The sequence below is a fragment of the Coregonus clupeaformis genome, chromosome 1, assembly GCF_020615455.1.
Source record: "Coregonus clupeaformis isolate EN_2021a chromosome 1, ASM2061545v1, whole genome shotgun sequence".
In the NCBI taxonomy this organism is placed as follows: domain Eukaryota; kingdom Metazoa; phylum Chordata; class Actinopteri; order Salmoniformes; family Salmonidae; genus Coregonus; species Coregonus clupeaformis.
In genome coordinates this window covers 81,693,134-81,714,659 of record NC_059192.1, presented here as the reverse complement: position 1 = coordinate 81,714,659, position 21,526 = coordinate 81,693,134, and the positions used below count along the sequence as shown (strand labels likewise).

Here is a 21,526-nt window from a genome sequence, read left to right as displayed (position 1 = left end):
GTGGTGGTGTTGCAGCACTGCATGGTCTGAGGAGTACATTCCCTGACACAGTACCAGTAAGATAGGGGTCAGAACACTCAAATTGCTCCACACATACCTTTATTGGTTCACAATGTTTCAATGCTAAAATTGTGTAATAAAGGTATGTGTTGGAGCAATTGAGTGTGCAGGTCTTTACTATTGCTATTTACTATTGAGATTTTCTCAGCCCAGCACCCCATGAAAAGTACATTTGACTAATGCAAATAGTATTCACATAGACATTGGGCAAAACTAAATTGACATCATTCCTGAAAGGGTCCATTGACAGGATGTTACATTTCTTGAACAGAAGAGAAATTACTGTTACCTTAGGTCCAGGTTGCCCTGATGATCCAGGTTCACCAGGAAAGCCATTATCACCCTAAAGAAGAAAAACAAGAAAACAACATCAATTATAAATGTTCCCCGTATCTCTACACATCTGTTGTCATTGAGTAAGTGTGAAAATGACTTAGGACTATGTTCCATACATATTTAAGCCACATATACTACTGTAAGTGTTATCCTGAATACATTTGAATAAATTGAAACTGGATTTATTGACTGCAGCCAACTTACAGATGTTCCAGTTGAACCTTTGGCACCCTTCAGTCCTGACGAACCAGCTTCACCCTGTAATTATAATGATATAATTAATAACATATGTAGTAACTTTTTTTTATTGTAATTTTGTGCAACAGTTTGCCAATGATATACCAACTTTCTTAATTGATTACATGTGTTTTCTTTCTCTCTGTCACATGACAGTTTCATTAAATATTATTTATGTATTTCAATGTCAAAACTCGAACCATAGTGTATAAAAGTCTGATGTTATGGGAATAAATTAGTCCCCAGAATACTTTTGAAAATGTACTTCGTTGTGGGCTTGACTGAAGTATTTTAACATTTCAGTAATCCAAAAATAATTTGTGCATTTTCCAAAAGCCATCACAAACACTTTCTTATCTTCTTATTTATTTTAGTCTATACTTTATAACGGTGCATGTAAACTGTGGTTGAACACAGCATAATGTTCATTCATAGTTTTAGACATACAACAAGGGAATGTGAAATAAAGGAGTACAATAACATAATAGCCTTTCTTGCAAGCACAAAACGTTTGCAAAACTTGCTGGAAAGGAGATTGTGACTTTGAATCAATGTTTTTATTTAAAACACCATAATGTCAATTTAATGGACATGTCCTGATATAACAGCAGACCTTTATGAGAATAACAGGAGCTCACCTTAGTTCCACTCTGGCCCACGTTTCCAGGCACGCCAGGCATACCCTGGAAACAAAGACAGAGCAAATTAGGGTTAAGTGCCTTGCTGATTTTTCACCTTGGTTATTTGAACCAGCGACCTTTCGGTTATGGGCTCTAACCGCTAGGCTACCTGCTGCCCTTACTCTATATGACAGCAAGGTGACAGCACACGTATGTCACTTTTCATTTACCATGATCATGGTAATAGCCTATGCATTACAATTGTATTCAATGCATTTGTATTCAATATATAAATGAAAGACAGACAGTGCAGAGTTTCCTCCCCCTCTAATGTAGCTAACATACATGGTTCACAGATGTATGGTTTTGTTTTCTTGCTTCTGAGAGTCTGGATTAATCACATATAAAATGTATTTCCCCTGAGCTTCGCTTGCTTTATCAGCCAGCGGGTTTAATGGCTTCCACAGGATGTTGTTAAAACAAATGCAAATACAGCCCTAATGCAGAGAACAGTGGTACTATACACTGTATCATTGGGTATCACAATGAATGGACAGGAAGAAAGCGTCTTAAAACCATAAAACCTCATTGTATTGATAATGCATCAGAGAGATTATTGTACCAATCTATATAACATACAATATGTGTGCGTTAACCCTTCGTTTATCTCTTCATAAAATGTTGATTGATTAACTTGTTGACTCCTAAAAAATATAAATGTAATAGTACAAATAGGTTTGTTGTCCAAGAAATACACTACCTTGAGAGAAATCATAAAGTTTGAATAGAAGAAAATACACATGTTTATGTGCACCTATAAGTGTTGTCTGCACACAACAGTTTTCACTTGGATATAATCAGTCATTTCAACATGGAAAATGTATCTTGGACACTTTCAGAGTCTCATACCTCAAAGCTATTAAAGCCACTGTATATACAGTAGATGGTTTTAAATTAAGTGTGACACAGTCCCAAAAATACTTTAGACAAGTTACTACTAATTGAAATCAATAATAGGTGTTTCAAATGCTTGAGGATACGTTCCATGAAATGGAATGGATGCATTCCAGTTCCATGCAAGCTACCCATTTTATCTGACCACTCGGTGTAGAAAATCGACAGTTTATAATCAGAAGCATGTGTGTAGTGAACAAATATGCAATGTTTATGGAAATACTAAACAAGGACTACTACATTTAGTGATAGCAAATATCTCTGATAATTCACTGTGAAAGATGAGGCCAATGGCAGACTATTGTGTACAGGCCAAGGTCAGTTGATACGTCATCTTTTAGTAGTCCCAGAGACGACTATGTATCCTTTATCAAGTATGATCTACGTATGTTCATGGCTGCATGCATATTATCTGTTGAAAACATGTCCTCCTTTTCAAAGATTTTAAACAGACATCTGTCACACTTCAAACAAATAATAACTTCAAAGGCTATACGGATATGGGTGACGTAACAGGTACTTACGTAGTTGGTGTTTTGGCGGAAAATGTAGAATAACCAACAATGTTACATCCCAAGCAGGGATTGAGCGGCATTTTGCATTTAGATTTTTTTATAAACATTGAGTGATGCTCCAGAATTTCCCAGAAATCTCTTACATTTTAGTCATTTAGCAGACGCTCTTATCCAGAGCGACTTACAGTATTGAGTCCATACATTTTCATACTGGTCCCCCTTGGGAATCAACCCCACAACCCTGGCGTTGCAAGTGCCATGCTCTACCAACTGAGCTACACTGGACTACATACCTGTCTGTTTCCCTTTAAGTGATTATGTCATTCATTCCTGATCTTCCTTGCCAATAGCATCTACTTCTCCATCAGTCTCAACACTGGCAGGCTCCTTGTTTTACAAAAGAACTACCATCTTTAAAAATCATGCTTTCCTTGATTTTTCGCTGTGTGAAGGTGCCTGGACAGGGCCTTGAAATAGTTTTTCTGTTTTTTTAACACTTCCTATTCAGAGGTATGCTGCTCTGTCCTTTCTAAAATGCTTCCCTTTCTTGCCTTTGATGTTCAGTGGTAGACTAACTATATAAACAATGTTACTTGGCCATATCACTACATGCAACACTGTACCAAAACTTCTCATACCTCAGATGTTTTTCATATAGCTAGCACATTTCTTAGCATTGACTACCTCAGTGGTAATCCCCCTACGATTTTCATTATCGAACACAGGTAATCACACAACCATCAGAACATAATGTTAGCCAAATTCTGCATATTCCGTTACACCTCACAGCATAATCTGATCTCCTCATTGGTCTTGCACTCTAAAAACCTTCCCACTGGGCACACACTGGTTGAATCAACGTTGTTTCCACATCATTTCAATGAAATGACGTTGAACCAACGTGGAATAGACGTTGAATTGACATCTGTTCCCAGTGGGATAGGTCTATGTTTGGCAGTTGAGAGTCACAATATTTGTTGTTAACAGTCTAATGGGAAAATACCCCGGCAATACAAATTACTGAGCTCAACCAAGCTACTAATCCTCACAATGAACAATCACCCACAAGGACAAGGGGGGCAGAGGGAACACTTAAACACGTACTAATGAGGGGAATATGAACCAGGTGTGTGTAATTGACAAGACAAGACAAATGGAATGATGAGATATGGAGCGGCAGTGGCTAGAAGGCCGGTGGCGACGAACGCCGAAGCCTGCCCGAACAAGGAGGGGAGGCAGCTTCGGAGGAAGTCGTGACACATAGATGGTCCCAAATAGTAACTCTGTTAGTTTGTGAATGTACAGTTGAGTAAATAAACAGTTTATAATTGTTGAGCATATCCAACAAAACTACTTGGAAATGGCTCTTTAGTCGGTTTATCATGATAAACGGGTGCAGATGTTTGGCAAATGACAGAGACTATATCTTGAGGGGATTGTAAAGGAACAGGGAAACATGTTGCAAAAGAACTCCTCAAGAATTCTCAGATGCTGCAAACATATTAAAAGCTGTTACCTAGACCATGCTATTGCATGATAAATTACATCACTTAATAAAGATCAGGACAATTAGCCACATTAGTTAAGACAATGAAAATCCATTGACGTGTCATATAAGACAGGGAATCAGATGAGCCAAAAGCTAATGTATGTGTAAAACAGCAAAGACGTTCTTGGAATAGGCAGAGTAGTACATCATGGTCAACTATGGTATGTGACACGTATTCTTGGATCACTGATGGAGTATGGGGGAGATAAGTGGAGCTATTCTATGAACAGGTTGTGTCTGTGAGGCTTATATGACTCATGGCTCATTGGAGGTGATAAATACATATTTCTTCCAATGGAATTCTTTCTTTTTGGCATATTAAAGAGTTGCCTATCCATGAAAGTGTCCAAGAGCAGCCTTTGTTTCCTTCTCTTTACTTCGTTACATTGTGTTCTACTCATTTGAAATTTGACTGCAAAGAACATCAACATCCTTTCAATTCCAAACACTAAATACGCCCCGAAGGACCTTTAACACTGCATGAGCTACAGTATGTCATCTTCAAACAGTGATATGCAGTGCTTACATCCTGCTTGGTCAGCAAAATGCTCACATGCAGGTTTTGCTATACTGAATCTATCTGTTGGCATCTATCTGTTGGCATCTATCTGTTGGCATCTATCTGTTGGCATCTATCTGTTGGCATCTATCTGTTGGCATCCATCTGTTGGCTTTGGATCAGTCCTGTAAGTGATTTGGAGGGCCAATAGGAGGTGGTCATCCATCTAATCTAAAAACCCTCCAATGGCTCAAGGTGACATCTTTCAGATACAACACTCATGATCTTCATTGGTTATTAAAAATACCATGACACTTGTCTCAAGAGTAGGGGTGTTAACTCTGGTGACCTGGCTACAATTCCTTTGGTCACCCAATACAGTATGCCCATAGCCACCTAATCTTCCACAGCATCCAACTGGCTCATTCAACCCATTCCTCCTCCCATGCCATTAATGCCATTGTCACCAACACATCTGGTAAAATAATAATTAAATAAATACATTGAAAATAAATAGAGAAAAATAAAAAAATACTATCATTTCTAAAGACACTAGCTTTGAGGGGGTTGCAGGCAGCTACAACTATTGTGCGCTTTAGTCCATAAAGACAAAGCTCATTGGATGGTCTGGCAAACTAAATGGCTTACAGCCATGTGGAGCAACTGACTAATTGTAGAACATTTTAGTTCCATCACTCGGCTTCTGTGGCCAAATCGGCAGAATTGCACATCAATGGAGATTCCCTTGTGTAAAACTTTATTTTTCATATAAAAAAACATTCTGTCCCCAAATGACTATACAATGTTTGCTCCCAGCATCACATAAAGTCACGTATATCCATAATAGGGATAATATCTTGGGATGAACTACAGGGGAACCACTCCAAATGTACTAGATGTCAGAAATACTTTCATGTTCCATGGTGTCTGCTTTGATTCAAGTAGCCCAGATGACATAGACTGTCATAGACTGTTCTCTCTGCTACCACACGGCAAGCGGTACCGGAGTGCCAAGTCTAGATCCAAAAGGCTTCTTAACAGCTTCTACCCCCAAGCCATAAGACTCCTGAACAGCTAATCATGGCTACCCGGACTATTTGCATTGTACCCCCACCCTACCCCACGCCCTATTTTACGCTGCTGCTACTCTCTGTTTATTATCTGTGCATAGTCACTTTAACTCTACCCACATGTACATATTACCTCAATTACCTCGACTAACCTGTGCCCCCGCACATTGACTCTGTACCGGTACCCCCTGTATATAGCCTCCCTACTGTTATTTTATTTTACTGCTGCTCTTTAATTATTTTTTATTTTTTTTACTTATCTATTTTTTACTTAACACTTATTTTTCTTTAAACTGCATTGTTGGTTAAGGGCTTGTAAGTAAGCATTTTACTGTAAGGTCTACACCTGTTGTATTCAGCGCATGTGGCAAATAAAATTTGATTCGATTTGACCAAGACTGTTTTGGATATTCCCTGCTAAAGTCAAGGAACTTTTTGAGGGGGTGGGGGGCAATTCTGGCATTTTTCATATTTTATAGAAACCCAAGCACACAAGAAAATAGACCATTTAGAGTGCATGGAATGTAAAGTATAAATAAGCAATGGTTAAAGAAAGGAAATAAGTGTTCATGACTTACAAGATGGCCCTCCCTTCCGTCTAGACCAGGTATGCCAGCTGCTCCAACTTCTCCCTATTGATAAAAAGAATGCATCAAAATATCATAAACACAGACATCATGCCTGATGATTCAGTGTACCCATTACAGGTACAGCTCAAATGAGATAGCAGCACTCCACCATGTATTTGCTCATTGGATACTGTCGAAACTATCTTTGATACATAAAGTTAGCAGCAGAGGTGTTAGATGAGGTATCAGTGTGTTTGTATAGCTCTCCATTTATCCAGCATGTCAAGCCATGATTTGCAATAAACTGGCAATCAGATTTGCAACAAACTGGCAATCTAAAGACATTAGGAACATGCAATGAAGCACTACTTAAAAATAAAGAAAGATGCTATATGTGAAACAAAAAGAAGAATATAAATCCAGAATTTATAACCACCTAAATGGTGATGAACTGTTGTTAAGATAATGAAAACCATGTGTCAGAGAAACCTGGGAACATAAATTACTGCTGAGCTGAGAAGGAACAAGAGGAAACAATGGCGCCAACCCATTTATAGATCACAATGTGTGCTAACACCAATAATATATTTCCATTGTTGGGGAACTGCCAGACAATAACAGCAAATCCTTTGGGAGTTCAGTTCAGATCGACTATGCCAAGTCAACATGATGGTCCATGTTTGCATACATCAATCACATCCCTCAGCGAGTTAACTTTCCTTTGATTAAATAAGACATCTCAGTCTTATTCCTCCCCCTGTCACGACTTCCTCCAAAGCTGCCTCCCATCCTTGTTCGGGCAGGCTTCGGCGTTCGTCGTCACCGGCCTTCTAGCCACTGCCGCTCCATATCTTATCATTCCATTTGTCTGGTCTTGTCAATTACACACACCTGGTTCATAAACCCCTCATTAGTACGTGTTTAAGTGTTCCCTCTGCCCCCCTTGTCCTTGTGTGTGATAATTCGTTGTGAGGATTAGTAGCTCGGTTGAGCTCAGTATTTTGTATTGCCGGGGTATTTTCCCCGTGTGCATGTTTGTTCCAGTGCGCCTGTTTTGCGCACTGGACTGGTTACGCTGGATTACGGAATAAACTCTGTATACTGTGAATTACCCTGCTGCGCCTGACTCCTTCAAATCACGCATCACAGAATTGACCACTTCTGGTGCCATCTGCGGGAGGACGTCCGAAGGGAGCTAGCCTGCCGGGACACCATGTTGTCCTTCATGCAACTGGAGGACATGGCCATCCGTTTCGACAACTTGCTGGCGGCCAGAGGACGTTCTGGAGGGGGTCTGCCCGTTCCAACCCCGGCCGACTCTAATCACGAGCTGATGGAGGTGGGTGGAGTCGCGATCCGAGAAAGCGGAGGACGACAGTGCCAGTGTCACTCTGGTGGCACAAAGGGACATTAACGGCACGAAGACATCAGCGTTCTTTTGGGTCTGGAGGCGGCAGGCAGGGCACTCTCTCATCACCCCAGGTATCGAAAACCCACACTTGTTCAGAGCCCTCTGCTGCGCACTGTACCCTACCCATCCACTTTCCTGATCACATTGTAGTTCCCCAGTGTAAGGCGCTAGTCAATTCAGGAACAGCTGGGAACTTTATGGACAGGGCATTCTCACACAGTCTAAGCATTTCATTGGTTCCCCTATCCATTCCACTCCCCATCAGAGCACTTGACAGTCAACCATTAGGGTCTGGGTTTGTTAGGGAAGTTACCGCATCAATCACCATGGTTACCCACGAGACTCATTGCAAGCAAGTCACATTTTTTATCATTGAGTCTCCTGCTTTCCCTGTGGTACTAGGTATCCCTTGGTTAAAACTCCACAACCCCACATTCTCATGGCCACAGAAGGTTCTCACGGGGTGGTCGCGAGAGTGTCAGGGTAGGTGTCTCGGTGTTTCTGTTGGTGCAACCACGGTGGAAAGTCCAGACAGTACCTCCACTGTGGACATTCCCCCCGAATACCTCGATTTGGCGCTCGCGTTTTCCAAAACGCAGGCGACCAAGTTACCACCTCATCGGGCGGAGGATTGCGTGATAAACCTCCGGGTAAACGCTGTGCCACCCAGGAATCATGTGTATCCCCTGTCACAGGCTGAAACGGAGGCTATGGAAACAAATGTCACTGAGTCCCTGTGCCAGGGGTTTATACATCCCTCCACTTCACCCGCCTCCTCGAGTTTATTTTTGTGAAGAAGAAAGACGGCGGTCTGCGCTCGTGCATTGATTATCGATCACTGAACAAGGAGCCGATTAGATTTAGTTATCCTCTCCGCCTCATTCCTTCAGTGATCGAGTCAACACATGGGGCGCGCTTCTTCACCAAATTAGATCTCCGGATTGCACACAACCTGGTGCGTGTCCAAGAGGGGGATGAGTGGAAGACAGCATTCAGCACAACCACGGGGCATTATGAATACCTGGTGATGCCCTACGGTTTGATGAATGCTCCATCCGTCTTCCAGTCCTTTGTGAACGAGGTGTTTTGGGACATGCTTGGTCGCGGTGTCGTGGTCTACATCGATGACATTCTGGTGTATTCCACTATGCGCACCGAGCATGTGTCCCTGGTTCGCAAAGTGCTGGCCTGACTGTTGGAAAATGACCTTCATGCCAAGGCAGAAAAGTGTCTGTTTTTCCAGCAGTCCGTGTCCTTCCTCGGATACTGCATTACCACCTCAGTTGTGGAGATGGAGGGAGATCGCATTTCAGCCGTGCGTAATTGGCCGACTCCAACCACGGTTAAGGAGGTGCAGCGCTTTATTGGCTTCGCCAACTACTATCAGAGGTTTATCCGGGGCTTTGGCAATGTCGAATCTCCCATTACATCTCTGTTGAAGGGTGGGCCGTCCCGGCTCCGCTGGTCTGCTGAGGCGGACAGGGCCTTCAGTAACCTGAAGGATCTGTTCACCTCAGCCCCGGTACTGGCCCACCCCGATCCATCACTACCGTTCATAGTGGAGGTGGATGTGTCCGAGGTAGGGATAGGCGCTGTCCTATCTCAACGCTCGGGCACACCACCCAAGCTCAGCCCCTGTACCTTCTTCTCTTCGAAGCTCAGCCCGGCGGAGCAGAACTACGACGTTGGTGATCGGGAGCTGTTGGCTGTTGTCCGAGCCCTGACCATGTGGAGGCATTGGCTCGAAGGGGCGAAACACCCTTTCCTCGTCTGGACGGACCACCGTAACCTGGAGTATATCCAGGCAGCGAGGAGGCTGAATCCTCGCCAGGCCAGGTGGGCCCTATTCTTCACCCGGTTTGATTTCACACTATCATACATCCCGAGTACGAAGAACGTGAAGGCAGACGCATTGTCACGGCTGTATGATACAGAGGAGAGGCCCAGAGACAACACCCCCATACTCCCGGCCTCCTGCATTGTGGAGCCGGTAGTATGGGCGATGGACGCTCATATAGAGCAGGTGTTAAGCACAGAGCCATCTTCACCTCAGTGTCCAGCTGGGCTGCAGTACGTGCCTGCTCTTATCCGTGACCGTCTGATCTAATGGCCACACACGTCACCCTCCTCTGGTCACCCAGGTATTGGTCATACAGTGCGCTGCCTGACCGGAAAGTACTGGTGGCCTACCTTGGCTAAGGACATGAGGGTGTATGTCTCCTCCTGCTCGGTGTGCGCCCAGAGTAAGGCACCTACGCACCTCCCAGCGGGTAAGTTACAACCTTTACCAGTTCCACAACGACCATGGTCTCACCTGTGTTGATTTCCTTACCGATCTTCCCCTCTCCCAAGGTAACACCACCATCCTAGTCGATATGGACCGCTTTTCCAAGGCCTGCCACCTCCTTCCTCTTCCCGGTCTCCCCACGGCCCTGCAAACTGCGGAGGCCCTGTTTACACACGTCTTCCGGCACTACGGGGTACCAGAGGATATAGTGTCTGACCGTGGTCCCCAGTTCACATCCAAGGTCTGGAAGGCGTTCATGGAACGTCTGGGGGTCTCGGTCAGCCTGACCTCTGGTTTCCACCCCAAGTCAAATGGGCAGGTGGAACGGGTAAATCAGGATGTGGGTAGGTTCCTGCGGTCCTACTGCCAGGACCGGCCGGGGGAGTGGTCAGTGTTCTTGCCATGGGCAGAATATGCCCAGAACTCTCTCCGTCACTCCTCCACTAACCTATTGCCATTCCAATGTATTTTAGGCTACCGACCGGTTCTGGCACCGTGGCACCAGAGCCAGACCGAGGCTCCTGCGGTTGATGACTGGTTTCGGCGCACGGAGGAGACGTGGGACGCTGCCCACGTCCACCTATAACGCGCCGTGCATCGTCAGAAGGCCAACGCTGACCGCTACTGCAGTGAGGTCCCGGTCTTCGTACCGGGTGATCGGGTCTGTATCTCAACCCGGGATCTGCCCCTCTGCCTGCCCTGCCGGAAGCTGAGCCCACGGTTTGTGGGGCCGTTCAAAGTCCTGAGGAGAATCAACAAGGTTACCTATAGGTTATTACTCCCCCATGATTACCGTATTAACCCCTTGTTTCATGTGTTCTCCTCAGGCCGGTGGTGGCTGGTCCGCTCCAGGAGTCTGAGGTGCGGGAGGTCCCTCTGCCTCCTCTGGACATCGAGGGGGCCCCGGCGTACTCCGTCCGTTCCATCCTGGATTCGAGGCGTCGGATGGGGGGCCTTCGGAGTGGGAAGGGTACGATCCCTCCCTGTTGAGGGTTTTCCACCGTCGCCATCCGGCTCGCCCTACTCCACATCCTCCTGGCCATCCCCGAGGCCGGGGTCGGCGCGCTGCTGGAGCTCCGTGTCAAGGGGGGTGGGGTACTGTCACGACTTCCTCCGAAGCTGCCTCCCCTCCTTGTTCGGGCAGGCTTCAGCGTTCATCGTCACCGGCCTTCTAGCCACTGCTGCTCCATATCTCATCATTCCATTTCTCTTGTCTTGTCAATTACACACACCTGGTTCATGTTCTCCTCATTAGTACATGTTTAAGTGTTCCCTCTGCCCCCCTTGTGATTGTTCGTTTTGAGGATTAGTAGCTCGGTTGAGCTCAGTATTTTGTATTGACGGGGTATTTTCCCTGCAATAAACTCTGTATACTGTGAATTACCCTCCTGCGCCTGACTCCTTCAAATCATGCATCACACCCCCCAATGTTTTTTTTGTTTTTTTAATCTTGCACTTGACATTTTCTACTATCACTGACTGCTGATAAATTCTTTATTGAGGAAAAATGTACTTACTACGACTGTGATAATTGGTTGTCTCACCTAGCTATCATAAGATGAATGTACTAACTGTAAGTCGCTCTGGATAAGAGCGTCTGCTAAATTACTAAAATGTCAATCTAAAATTACACTGAAAACAAACCTTTTGACCGATTCGTCCTGGAAGTCCATTCTTTCCATCTCTTCCAGGTAAACCCTGAGTTGAAGAATGGGAGAAAGAGATGTTTTCAAACTTAAAGGCACGTCAGCTCCTGGTTTGACACCAGAGTACCTATACGTACTGGTTCTCCTGGATGTCCTGCTGGCCCAGCGTGTCCCCTGCCTCCTTTTTCTCCCTGAAATCAGCAAATCATCAAGATTACCAAGATTGAAATGACCAGTGAGGCCAATGTATTGTATACATTTGTCAATATATTTGTCAACTTGAAAGCCTAAGCAAGTGGCCAGTTAACTACTACCTAACCTATACTGTTTACTTAGCCACTATTGTATATAACCATGTGATAAATGACAGTATTGTGATATTTTTACCACTTGGCCATCTTTGCCGGCAAGTCCTGGTATCCCTGAAAGACCTAAAGAGCCCTGGGAAAGAAATGAAATATACTAAAAGTTTGATAACAAGTTATTACCATGCAACGCCCCTTGCCTACCTTTCTCTGAAAACATTTAATCAAGTGCCTCCGGAAACTGAGGCAGTGAAAGTATTTGAAACTTCACCTGTAACATCTGCATCAGCAAAATTACAAGTGATGATGTGCTGATAATAAAACAGACACTGCCTCATAAAAAGAGCTGGTCTCTTCAATTCAAATGGAAAAATGGGCTGTACTGTCACATACATTGACTGTGCATTAATATGTTCATAATATCACAGGTAAACCCTTACTGTACATGTAATAGTCATCAGATGAGTTATAGATACTATTGTATGCCTACAACATACTGTATGTGGTTCATATTCAAAGATCCTGTGGTGTACCTAGGAATGTCCTGGGAAACCATCTTGCTGTTTTCCTTATAAACTACAATGTTTCATCCATGTGATGTTCTCTCTTATTTCCTTTGGTCTGCTCTCATAAAATACAGGGCATATTATCATATTTGATGAGGGATTCAGTTCAGCAGCTGTTTATTTCCATTGAAGACAGTTCTATTAGGATACTTCAGAGAGTGCATTTATCACTATGGATTACCAATGGCTTCCTTTTCTGTTCTGGATAAGAGCGTCTGCTAAATGATGTAAATGTAAATGTAATAATTTGACTGTATGTCGTGTTGATTCATTATTTTGGTCAAATTATGAACAGAAAAGGAAGCCATTGGTAATCCATAGTGATAAATGCACTCTCTGAAGTATCCTAATAGAACTGTCATGTTGAGATGTGCTGGTTACTCTGGTAGCAGAGGTAACTCTGTTACAGGAGGGGTTCGCAGTTCCGGAGCGACCCACTAGGTGTCATCCTCTGACAGCCTTAGGCACCTCCTCACTCACAGTCTGGACTAATCATTATCCTATTGGTGTCAACTGTGTCTACCTGTTCACCTGTGTATTTATGCCCTCACTTCCCTGTGTTCCCTTGCTCTGTTTTCTCTGCTAGTTTCTCGATGTCGAACAGCACTAATCAGTGTCTGATCGTGAGACGTATGTACAGGTACTTGAGAAGTGTTCTCCCTGTTTCATTGTTGTTTTCAGTCGTAGTTAGTATTTCGTATGTTTGCTGTCAGCCTGTTTTTGGAAACCAATTTGCTTCTCCTTTATTTTATCGTGACAAGTCCGTTATTTTGTATCCTGGTTTTGGGACCACCAGTAAAGATCCTTGTTTCACCATCTCTGCCTACTGCCTACTGTATATCCTGCACCGCACCTTGGTGTCACGACTTCGGCCGAGGCTGCCTCCCCTCCTTGTTCGGGCAGGCTTCGGCGTTTGTCGTCACCGGCTTACTAACAACTGCCGCCCCAATCATCACCACATTTGTCTTGTCTTGTTAATCACACACACCTGGTTCTAATCCCCTGATTAGTCTGTGTATAAGTGTTCCTTCTGCCCCCTTGTCCTTGTGGGTGATTGTTAGTTGTGAGAGTAGTATAGCTCGGTGGAGCTACTTCTACATTTGTAGATTTTCCCTTGTGCCTATGTATTATTGGATTCTACCGTTACAGTGTATTTGCCAGGGATGAGAGTTTCCCCTGTGCCTGTTTCGTTGATCGCTATTTGAGTGCATTTATGTGTCAACGAAGGAATAAACTCTGTATACTGTGATTTACCCTCCTGTGCCTGACTCCTTTAAGTCACGCATCACAGAATCACCCACCCGCTATGGAGTCAGCGGGAGAGGAGCGCATGTCTGGAGTCGTGGCACGGGTCCAGGAGAATTCAACAATGCTAGCCAGCTTGGGAGAAGCGATGGATCGGGTTTTCCAGGTTGTCCAACGCCTGGAGAGGAGAGGACCTGATCTGTCGAGACCAGCTGGTCAACCGGATCCAGCCCCCTACACCCCAGCACCCGGAGGGATCCAGATATCCCGACCACGGGCGTTTGATGGGACGGCGGCGCTGTGCCAGGGATTCCTCCGCCAAATGGAGCTGTACTTCACCAGCATCAGGCCGGCGCCATCGCAGCGGGAGAAGGTGTCCGTCCTCGTTTCCTGCCTCTGTGGGAAAGCCCTGGAGTGGGCCAACGCGGTGTGGAACGAAGGAGGAGCCACTTTGGAGGACTACGGGGAGTTCGCTCGCCTCTTTCGGGCGGTCTTCGATCACCCGCCCGAGGGTCGAGAGACGGGCGAGTGGCTGGTCCACCTGAGGCAGGGGACGAGGACCGCGCAGGACTTCACGTTGGAGATTTGGAGCTGGCAGCAGGGTCCGGATGGAACGAGCGGGCCCTGATCGACCACTTCCGGTGCCATCTGCGGGAGGACGTCTGACGGGAGCTAGCCTGCCGGGACACCATGTTGTCCTTCAATAAACTGGTGGACATGGCCATTCGTTTGGACAACCTGCTGGCAGCCAGAGGACGTCCTGGTAGGGGTCTGCCCGTTTCCACCCCGGATGACTTGGATCCCGAGCCGATGGAGCTGGGTGGAACCGCCGGCCGAGAGAGCGGAGGAGGACAGCGACAGTGCCACTCTGGTGGCACGAAGGGACAGTACACCACACGTGGTAGTCAACGTTCTTTTGGGCGTGGAGGCGGCAGGCAGGGCACTCACGCATCACCCCAGGTATCGAACACCCACACTTGTTCAGAGCCCTCTGCTGTGCACTGTACCCTACCTATCCACTTTCCCGATCACATGATAGTTCTCCAGTGTAAGGCGCTAGTCGATTCAGGCGCAGCTGGGAACTTTATGGACAGGGCATTTGCACGCCATCAAGGCATTTCATTGGTTCCACTATCCATTCCACTCCCCATCAGAGCACTCGATAGTCGACCATTAGGGTCCGGGTTTGTTACGGAAGTCACTATACCAGTCACCATGATCACCCAGGAGACACCTTGTGAGCAGGTTATTTTTTCGATTATTGAGTCTCCTGCTTTCCCTGTGGTATTAGGTATCCCTTGGCTAGCACTCCACAACCCCACCTTCTCATGGCCGCAGAGGGCTCTCACGGGGTGGTCGCGAGAGTGTCAGGGTAGGTGTCTAGATGTTTCCCCCGAATACCTCGATTTGGTGCACACATTTTCTAAGACGCGTGCGACTAAATTAACACCTCATCGGGCGGGGGATTGTGCGATAAATCTTCAGGTAGATGCTGTACCTCCCAGGAGTCATGTGTACCCCCTGTCGCAGGCTGAAACGGAGGCTATGGAAACATACATCTCCGAGTCCCTGGGCCAGGGGTATATACATCCCTCCACGTCCCCCGCCTCCTGAAGGTGGTGGTCCTCTGGTCCTCAGCTGGTCCCGTGGTCCTCTGTAGCTCAGCTGGTAGAGCACGGCGCTTGTAACGCCAAGGTAGTGGGTTCGATCCCCGGGACCACCCATACACAAAACATTTTTTATGCACGCACGACTGTAAGTCGCTTTGGATAAAAGCGTCTGCTAAATGGCATATTATTATTATTATTACGTTTCTTCTTTGTGAAGAAGAAAGACGGAGGTCTGCGCCCATGCATTGATTATCGTTCACTGAACAAGGAGAAGATTAGATTTAGTTATCCTCTCCCCCTCATTCCTTCAGTGATTGAGTCAATGCATGGGGCGCGCTTCTTCACTAAGTTAGATCTCAGGAGTGCATCCAACCTGGTGCGTGTTCGGGAGGGGGATGAGTGGAAGACAGCATTCAGCACAACCACGGGGCATTATGAATACCTGGTGATGTCCTACGGTTTGATGAATGCTCCATCCGTCTTCCAGTCCTTTGTGAATGAGGTGTTTCGGGACATGCTTGGTCGTGGTGTGGTGGTCTACATCGATGACATCCTGGTGTATTCCAGTACTCGCACCGAGCATGTGTCCCTGGTTCGCAAAGTGCTGGCCCGACTGTTGGAAAATGACCTTCATGCCAAGGCAGAGAAGTGTCTGTTTTTCCAGCAGTCTGTCTCTTTCCTCTGATACCGCATTACCACCTCAGGTGTGGAGATGGAGGGAGATCGCATTTCAGCCGTGAGTAATTGGCCGACTCTAACCACGGTTAAGGAGGTGCAGCGCTTCCTTGGCTTTGCCAACTACTATCGGAGGTTTATCCAGGGCTTTGGCAAGGTTGTAGCTCCCATTACATCCCTGTTGAAGGGTGAGCTGTCCCGGCTCTGCTGGTCTGCTGAGGCTGACCTGATCTTCAGGAGAATGCAGGGTCTGTTCACCTTAGCTCCGGTACTGGCCCACCCCGATCCATCACTACCGTTCTTAGTGGAGGTGGATGCGTCCGAGGTAGGGATAGGCGCTGTCCTGTCCCAACGCTCGGGCACGCCACCCAAGCTCCGCCCCTGTGCCTTCTTCTCTAAGAAGCTCAGCCCGGCGGAGCAGAACTACGACGTTGGTGATCGGGAGCTGTTGGCTGTTGTCCGAGCTTTGACCGTGTGGAGGCATTGGCTCGAAGGGGCGAAACCCCCTTACCTCGTCTGGACGGACCTCCGTAACCTGGAGTACATCCGGGCAGCGAGGAGGCTGAATCCTCGCCAGGCCAGGTGGGCCCTATTTTTCACCCAGTTTGATTTTACACTGTCATACATTCCGGGTACGAAGAACGTGAAGGCAGACGCACTGTCCCAGCTGTATGACACAGAGGAGAGGCCCAGAGACAACATCCCCATACTCCCGGCCTCCTGCATTGTGGCGCCGGTAGTATGGGTGATGGACGCGAATATAGAGCAGGCATTACGCACAGATCCATCTCCACTGCAGTGTCCAGCTGGGCTGCGGTACGTGCCTGCTCTTATCCGTGATTTATTATTTTATTACGTTTGCAATCGCAACAAATAATCTGCTCAGACCCCAACCAAGGAGCATCAAAAGTCGTGCTATAAATTCTCAGACAACACAAAAATTCCTTGATGCCCTTCCAGACTCCTTCTGCCTACCCAAGGACGTCAGAGGACAAAAATCAGTTAACCACTTAACTGAGGAACTCAATTTAACCTTGCGCAATACCCTAGATGCAGTTGCACCCCTAAAAACGAAAAACATTTGTCATAAGAAACTAGCTCCCTGGTATACAGAAAATACCCGAGCTTTGAAGCAAGCTTCCAGGAAATTGGAACGGAAATGGCGCCACACCAAACTGGAAGTCTTCCGACTAGCTTGGAAAGACAGTACCGTGCAGTACCGAAGAGCCCTCACTGCTGCTCGATCATCCTACTTTTCCAACTTAATCGAGGAAAATAAGAATAATCCAAAATTTCTTTTTGATACTGTTGCAAAGCTAACTAAAAAGCAGCATTCCCCAAGAGAGGATGGCTTTCACTTCAGCAGTAATAAATTCATGAACTTCTTTGAGGAAAAGATCATGACCATTAGAAAGCAAATTACGGACTCCTCTTTGAATCTGCGTATTCCTCCAGGGCTTAGCTGTCCTGGATCTGCAGATCTCTGCGAGGGCCTGGGATCGGGAGAGACACTTAAGTGTTTTAGTACTATATCTCTTGACACAATGATGAAAATAATCATGGCCTCTAAACCTTCAAGCTGCATACTGGATCCTATTCCTACTAAACTGCTGAAGGAGCTGCTTCCTGTGCTTGGCCCTCCTATGTTGAACATAATAAACAGCTCTCTATCCACCGGATGTGTACCAAACTCACTAAAAGTGGCAGTGATAAAGCCTCTCTTGAAAAAGCCAAACCTTGACCCGGAAAATATAAAAAACTATCGGCCTATATCGAATCTTCCATTCCTCTCAAAAATTTTAGAAAAAGCTGTTGCGCAGCAACTCACTGCCTTTCTGAAGACAAACAATGTATACGAAATGCTTCAGTCTGGTTTTAGACCCCATCATAGCACTGAGACTGCACTTGTGAGGTGGTAAATGACCTTTTAATGGCGTCAGACCGAGGCTCTGCATCTGTCCTCGTGCTACTAGACCTTAGTGCTGCCTTTGACACCATCGATCACCACATTCTTTTGGAGAGACTGGAAACCCAAATTGGTCTACACGGACAAGTTCTGGCCTGGTTTAGATCTTACCTGTCGGAAAGATATCAGTTTGTCTCTGTGAATGGTCTGTCCTCCGACAAATCAACTGTACATTTCGGTGTTCCTCAAGGTTCCGTTTAGGACCACTATTGTTTTTCACTATATATTTTACCTCTTGGGGATGTTATTCGAAAACATAATGTTAACTTTCACTGCTATGCGGATGACACACAGCTGTACATTTCAATGAAACATGGTGAAGCCCCAAAATTGCCCTCGCTAGAAGCCTGTGTTTCAGACATAAGGAAGTGGATGGCTGAAAACTTTTTACTTTTAAACTCGGACAAAACAGAGATGCTTGTTCTAGGTCCCAAGAAACAAAGAGATCTTCTGTTAAATCTGACAATTCATCTTGATGGTTGTAAAGTCGTCTCAAATAAAACTGTGAAGGACCTCAGCGTTACTCTTGACCCTGATCTCTCTTTTGACGAACATATCAAGACTGTTTCAAGGACAGCTTTTTTCCATCTACGTAACATTGCAAAAATCAGAAATTTTCTGTCCAAAAATGATGCAGAAAAATTAATCCATGCATTTGTTACTTCTAGGTTAGACTACTGCAATGCTCTATTTTCCGGCTACCGGATAAAGCACTAAATAAACTTCAGTTAGTGCTAAATACGGCTGCTAGAATCCTGACTAGAACCAAGAAATTTGATCATATTACTCCAGTGCTAGCTTCCCTACACTGGCTTCCTGTTAAGGCAAGGGCTGATTTCAAGGTTTTACTGTTAACCTATAAAGCGTTACATGGGCTTGCTCCTACCTAGCTTTCCGAGTTGGTCCTGCCGTACATACCAATACGTACGCTACGGTCACAAGACGAGGCCTCCTAATTGTCCCTAGAATTTCTAAGCAAACAGCGGGAGGCAGGGCTTTCTCCTATAGATCTCCATTTTTATGGAACAGTCTGCCTACCCATGTGAGAGACGCAGACTCGGTCTCAACCTTTAAGTCTTTACTGAAGACTTATCTCTTCAGTAGGTCATATGATTGAGTGTAGTCTGGCCCAGGAGTGTGAAGGTGAACGGAAAGGCTCTGGAGCAACGAACAGCCCTTGCTGTCTCTGCCAGGCCGGTTCCCCTCTCCACTGGGGTTCTCTGCCTCTAACCCTGTTGCAGGGGCTGAGTCACTGGCTTGCTGGTGCTCTTTCATGCCGTCCCTGGGAGGGGGTGCGTCACTTGAGTGGGTTGAGTTACTGACGTGATCTTCCTGTCTGGGTTGGCGCCCCCCTTGGTTTGTGCTGTGGTGGAGACCTCTGTGGGCTATACTCGGCCTTGTCTCAGGATTGTAAGTTGGTGGTTGAGGATATCCCTCTAGTGGTGCGGGGGCTGTGCTTTTGGCAGAGTGGGTGGGGTTATATCCTTCCTGTTTGGCCCTGTCCGGGGTTTCTTCGGATGGGGCCACAGTGTCTCCGGACCGCTCCTGTCTCAGCCTCCAGTATTTATGCTGCAGTAGTTTATGTGTCGGGGGCTGGGGTTAGTTGGTTATACCTGGAGTACTTCTCCTGTCTTATCCAGTGTCCTGTGTGAATTTAAGTATGCTCTCTCTAATTCTCTCGTTCTCTCTTTCTCTCTGAGAACCTGAGCCCTAGGACCATACGTCAGGACTACCGGGCATGATGACACCTTGCTGTCCCCAGTCCGCCTGGCCTTGCTGCTATTCCAGTTTCAACTGTTCTGCCTGCGGTTACGAAACCCCTACCTGTCCCAGACCTGCTGTTTTCAACTCTTAATGATCGGCTATGAAAAGCCAACTGAGAGACCTGAGCCCTAGGACCATACGTCGGGACTACCGGCCGTGGTGACTCCTTGCTGTCCCCAGTCCGCCTGGCCTTGCTGCTATTCCAGTTTCAACTGTTCTGCCTGCGGTTATGGAACCCCTACCTGTCCCAGACCTGCTGTTTTCAACTCTTAATGATCGGCTATGAAAAGCCAACTGAGATTTATTCCTGATTATTATTTGACCATGCTTGTCACTTATGAACATTTTTGAACATCTTGGCATGGTTCTGTTATAATCTTCACCCGGCACAGCCAGAAGAGGACTGGCCACCCCTCATAGCCTGGTTCCTCTCTAGGTTTCTTCCTAGGTTTTCGCCTTTCTAGGGAGTTTTTCCTAGCCACCGTGCTTCTACACCTGCATTACTAGCTGTTTGGGGTTTTAGGCTGGGTTTCTGTACAGCACTTCGAGATATTAGCTGATGTAAGAAGGGCTATATAAAATAAAATTGATTGATTGATTGATCGTCTGATCTTCTGGCCACACACGTCACCCTCCTCTGGTCACCCAGGTATCGGTCGTACTGTGCGCTGCTTGATCGGAAAGTACTGGTGGCCTACCTTTGCTAAAGACGTGAGGGTCTCCTCCTGCTCGGTGTGTGCCCAGAGTAAGGCACCTAGGCACCTCCCAGCGGGTAAGCTACAACCTTTACCAGTTCCACAACGACCATGGTCTCACCGGATCTTCCCCTCTCTCAAGGTAACACCACCATCCTGGTCGTTGTGGACCGCTTCTCCAAGTCCTGCCGCCTCCTTCCTCTGCCCGGTCTCCCCACGGCCCTGCAGACTGCGGAGGCCCTGTTTACTTACGTCTTTACCCGGCACTACGGGGTGCCAGAGGATATAGTGTCCGACCGAGGTCCCCAGTTCACGTCCAAGGTTTGGAAGGTGTTCATGGAACGTCTGGGGGTCTCGGTCAGCCTGACCTCTGGGTTCCACCCCGAGTCAAATGGGCAGGTGGAATGGGTAAATCAGGATGTGGGTAGGTTCCTGCGGTCCTACTGCCAGGACCGGCCGGGGGAGTGATCGGTGTTCTTGCCATGGGCAGAATATGCCCAGAACTCTCTCCGCCACTCCTCTACTAACCTAACACATTCCAATGTGTTTTAGGTTACCAACCGGTTCTGGCACCGTGGCACGAGAGCCAGACCGAGGCTCCTGCGGTGGATGACTGGTTTTGGCGCGCGGAGGAGACGTGGGACGCTGCCCACTTCCTCCTCCAGCTCGCCGTGCATCGTCAGAAGGCAAACGCTGACCATCACCGCAGTGAGGCCCTGGTCTTCGTACCGGGGGATCGGGTCTGGCTCTCGACCCGGAATCTGCCCCTCCGCCTGCCCTGCCGGAAGCTGAGGCCGCGGTTTGTGGAGCCGTTCAAAGTCCTGAGGAGAATCAACTAGGTCACGTATATAGGTTATTACTTCCCCCTGATTACCGTATTAACTCCTTGTTTCATGTGTCTCTCCTCAGGCCGGTGGTGGTTGGTCCGCTCCAGGAGTCTGAGGTGC

General features: G+C 46.7%; 1 protein-coding gene across 2 annotated transcripts in view; it reads right to left on the bottom strand.

Annotated features, from left to right (window-relative positions):
• LOC121575089 (collagen alpha-1(XXI) chain) overlaps window positions 1-21,526 on the bottom strand; it is a 117,210-nt gene that overhangs the window by 13,301 nt on the left and 82,383 nt on the right. For both annotated transcript variants that reach the window (XM_041887930.2, XM_041887939.2), the window contains 7 exons: window positions 12,141-12,194; window positions 11,891-11,944; window positions 11,752-11,805; window positions 6,419-6,472; window positions 1,272-1,316; window positions 601-654; window positions 350-403 (listed from right to left, as the gene is read on the bottom strand). In XM_041887930.2, the coding sequence (XP_041743864.2) occupies window positions 350-403; window positions 601-654; window positions 1,272-1,316; window positions 6,419-6,472; window positions 11,752-11,805; window positions 11,891-11,944; window positions 12,141-12,194 (369 nt within the window). The remainder of the gene's footprint in view (window positions 1-349; window positions 404-600; window positions 655-1,271; window positions 1,317-6,418; window positions 6,473-11,751; window positions 11,806-11,890; window positions 11,945-12,140; window positions 12,195-21,526) is intronic.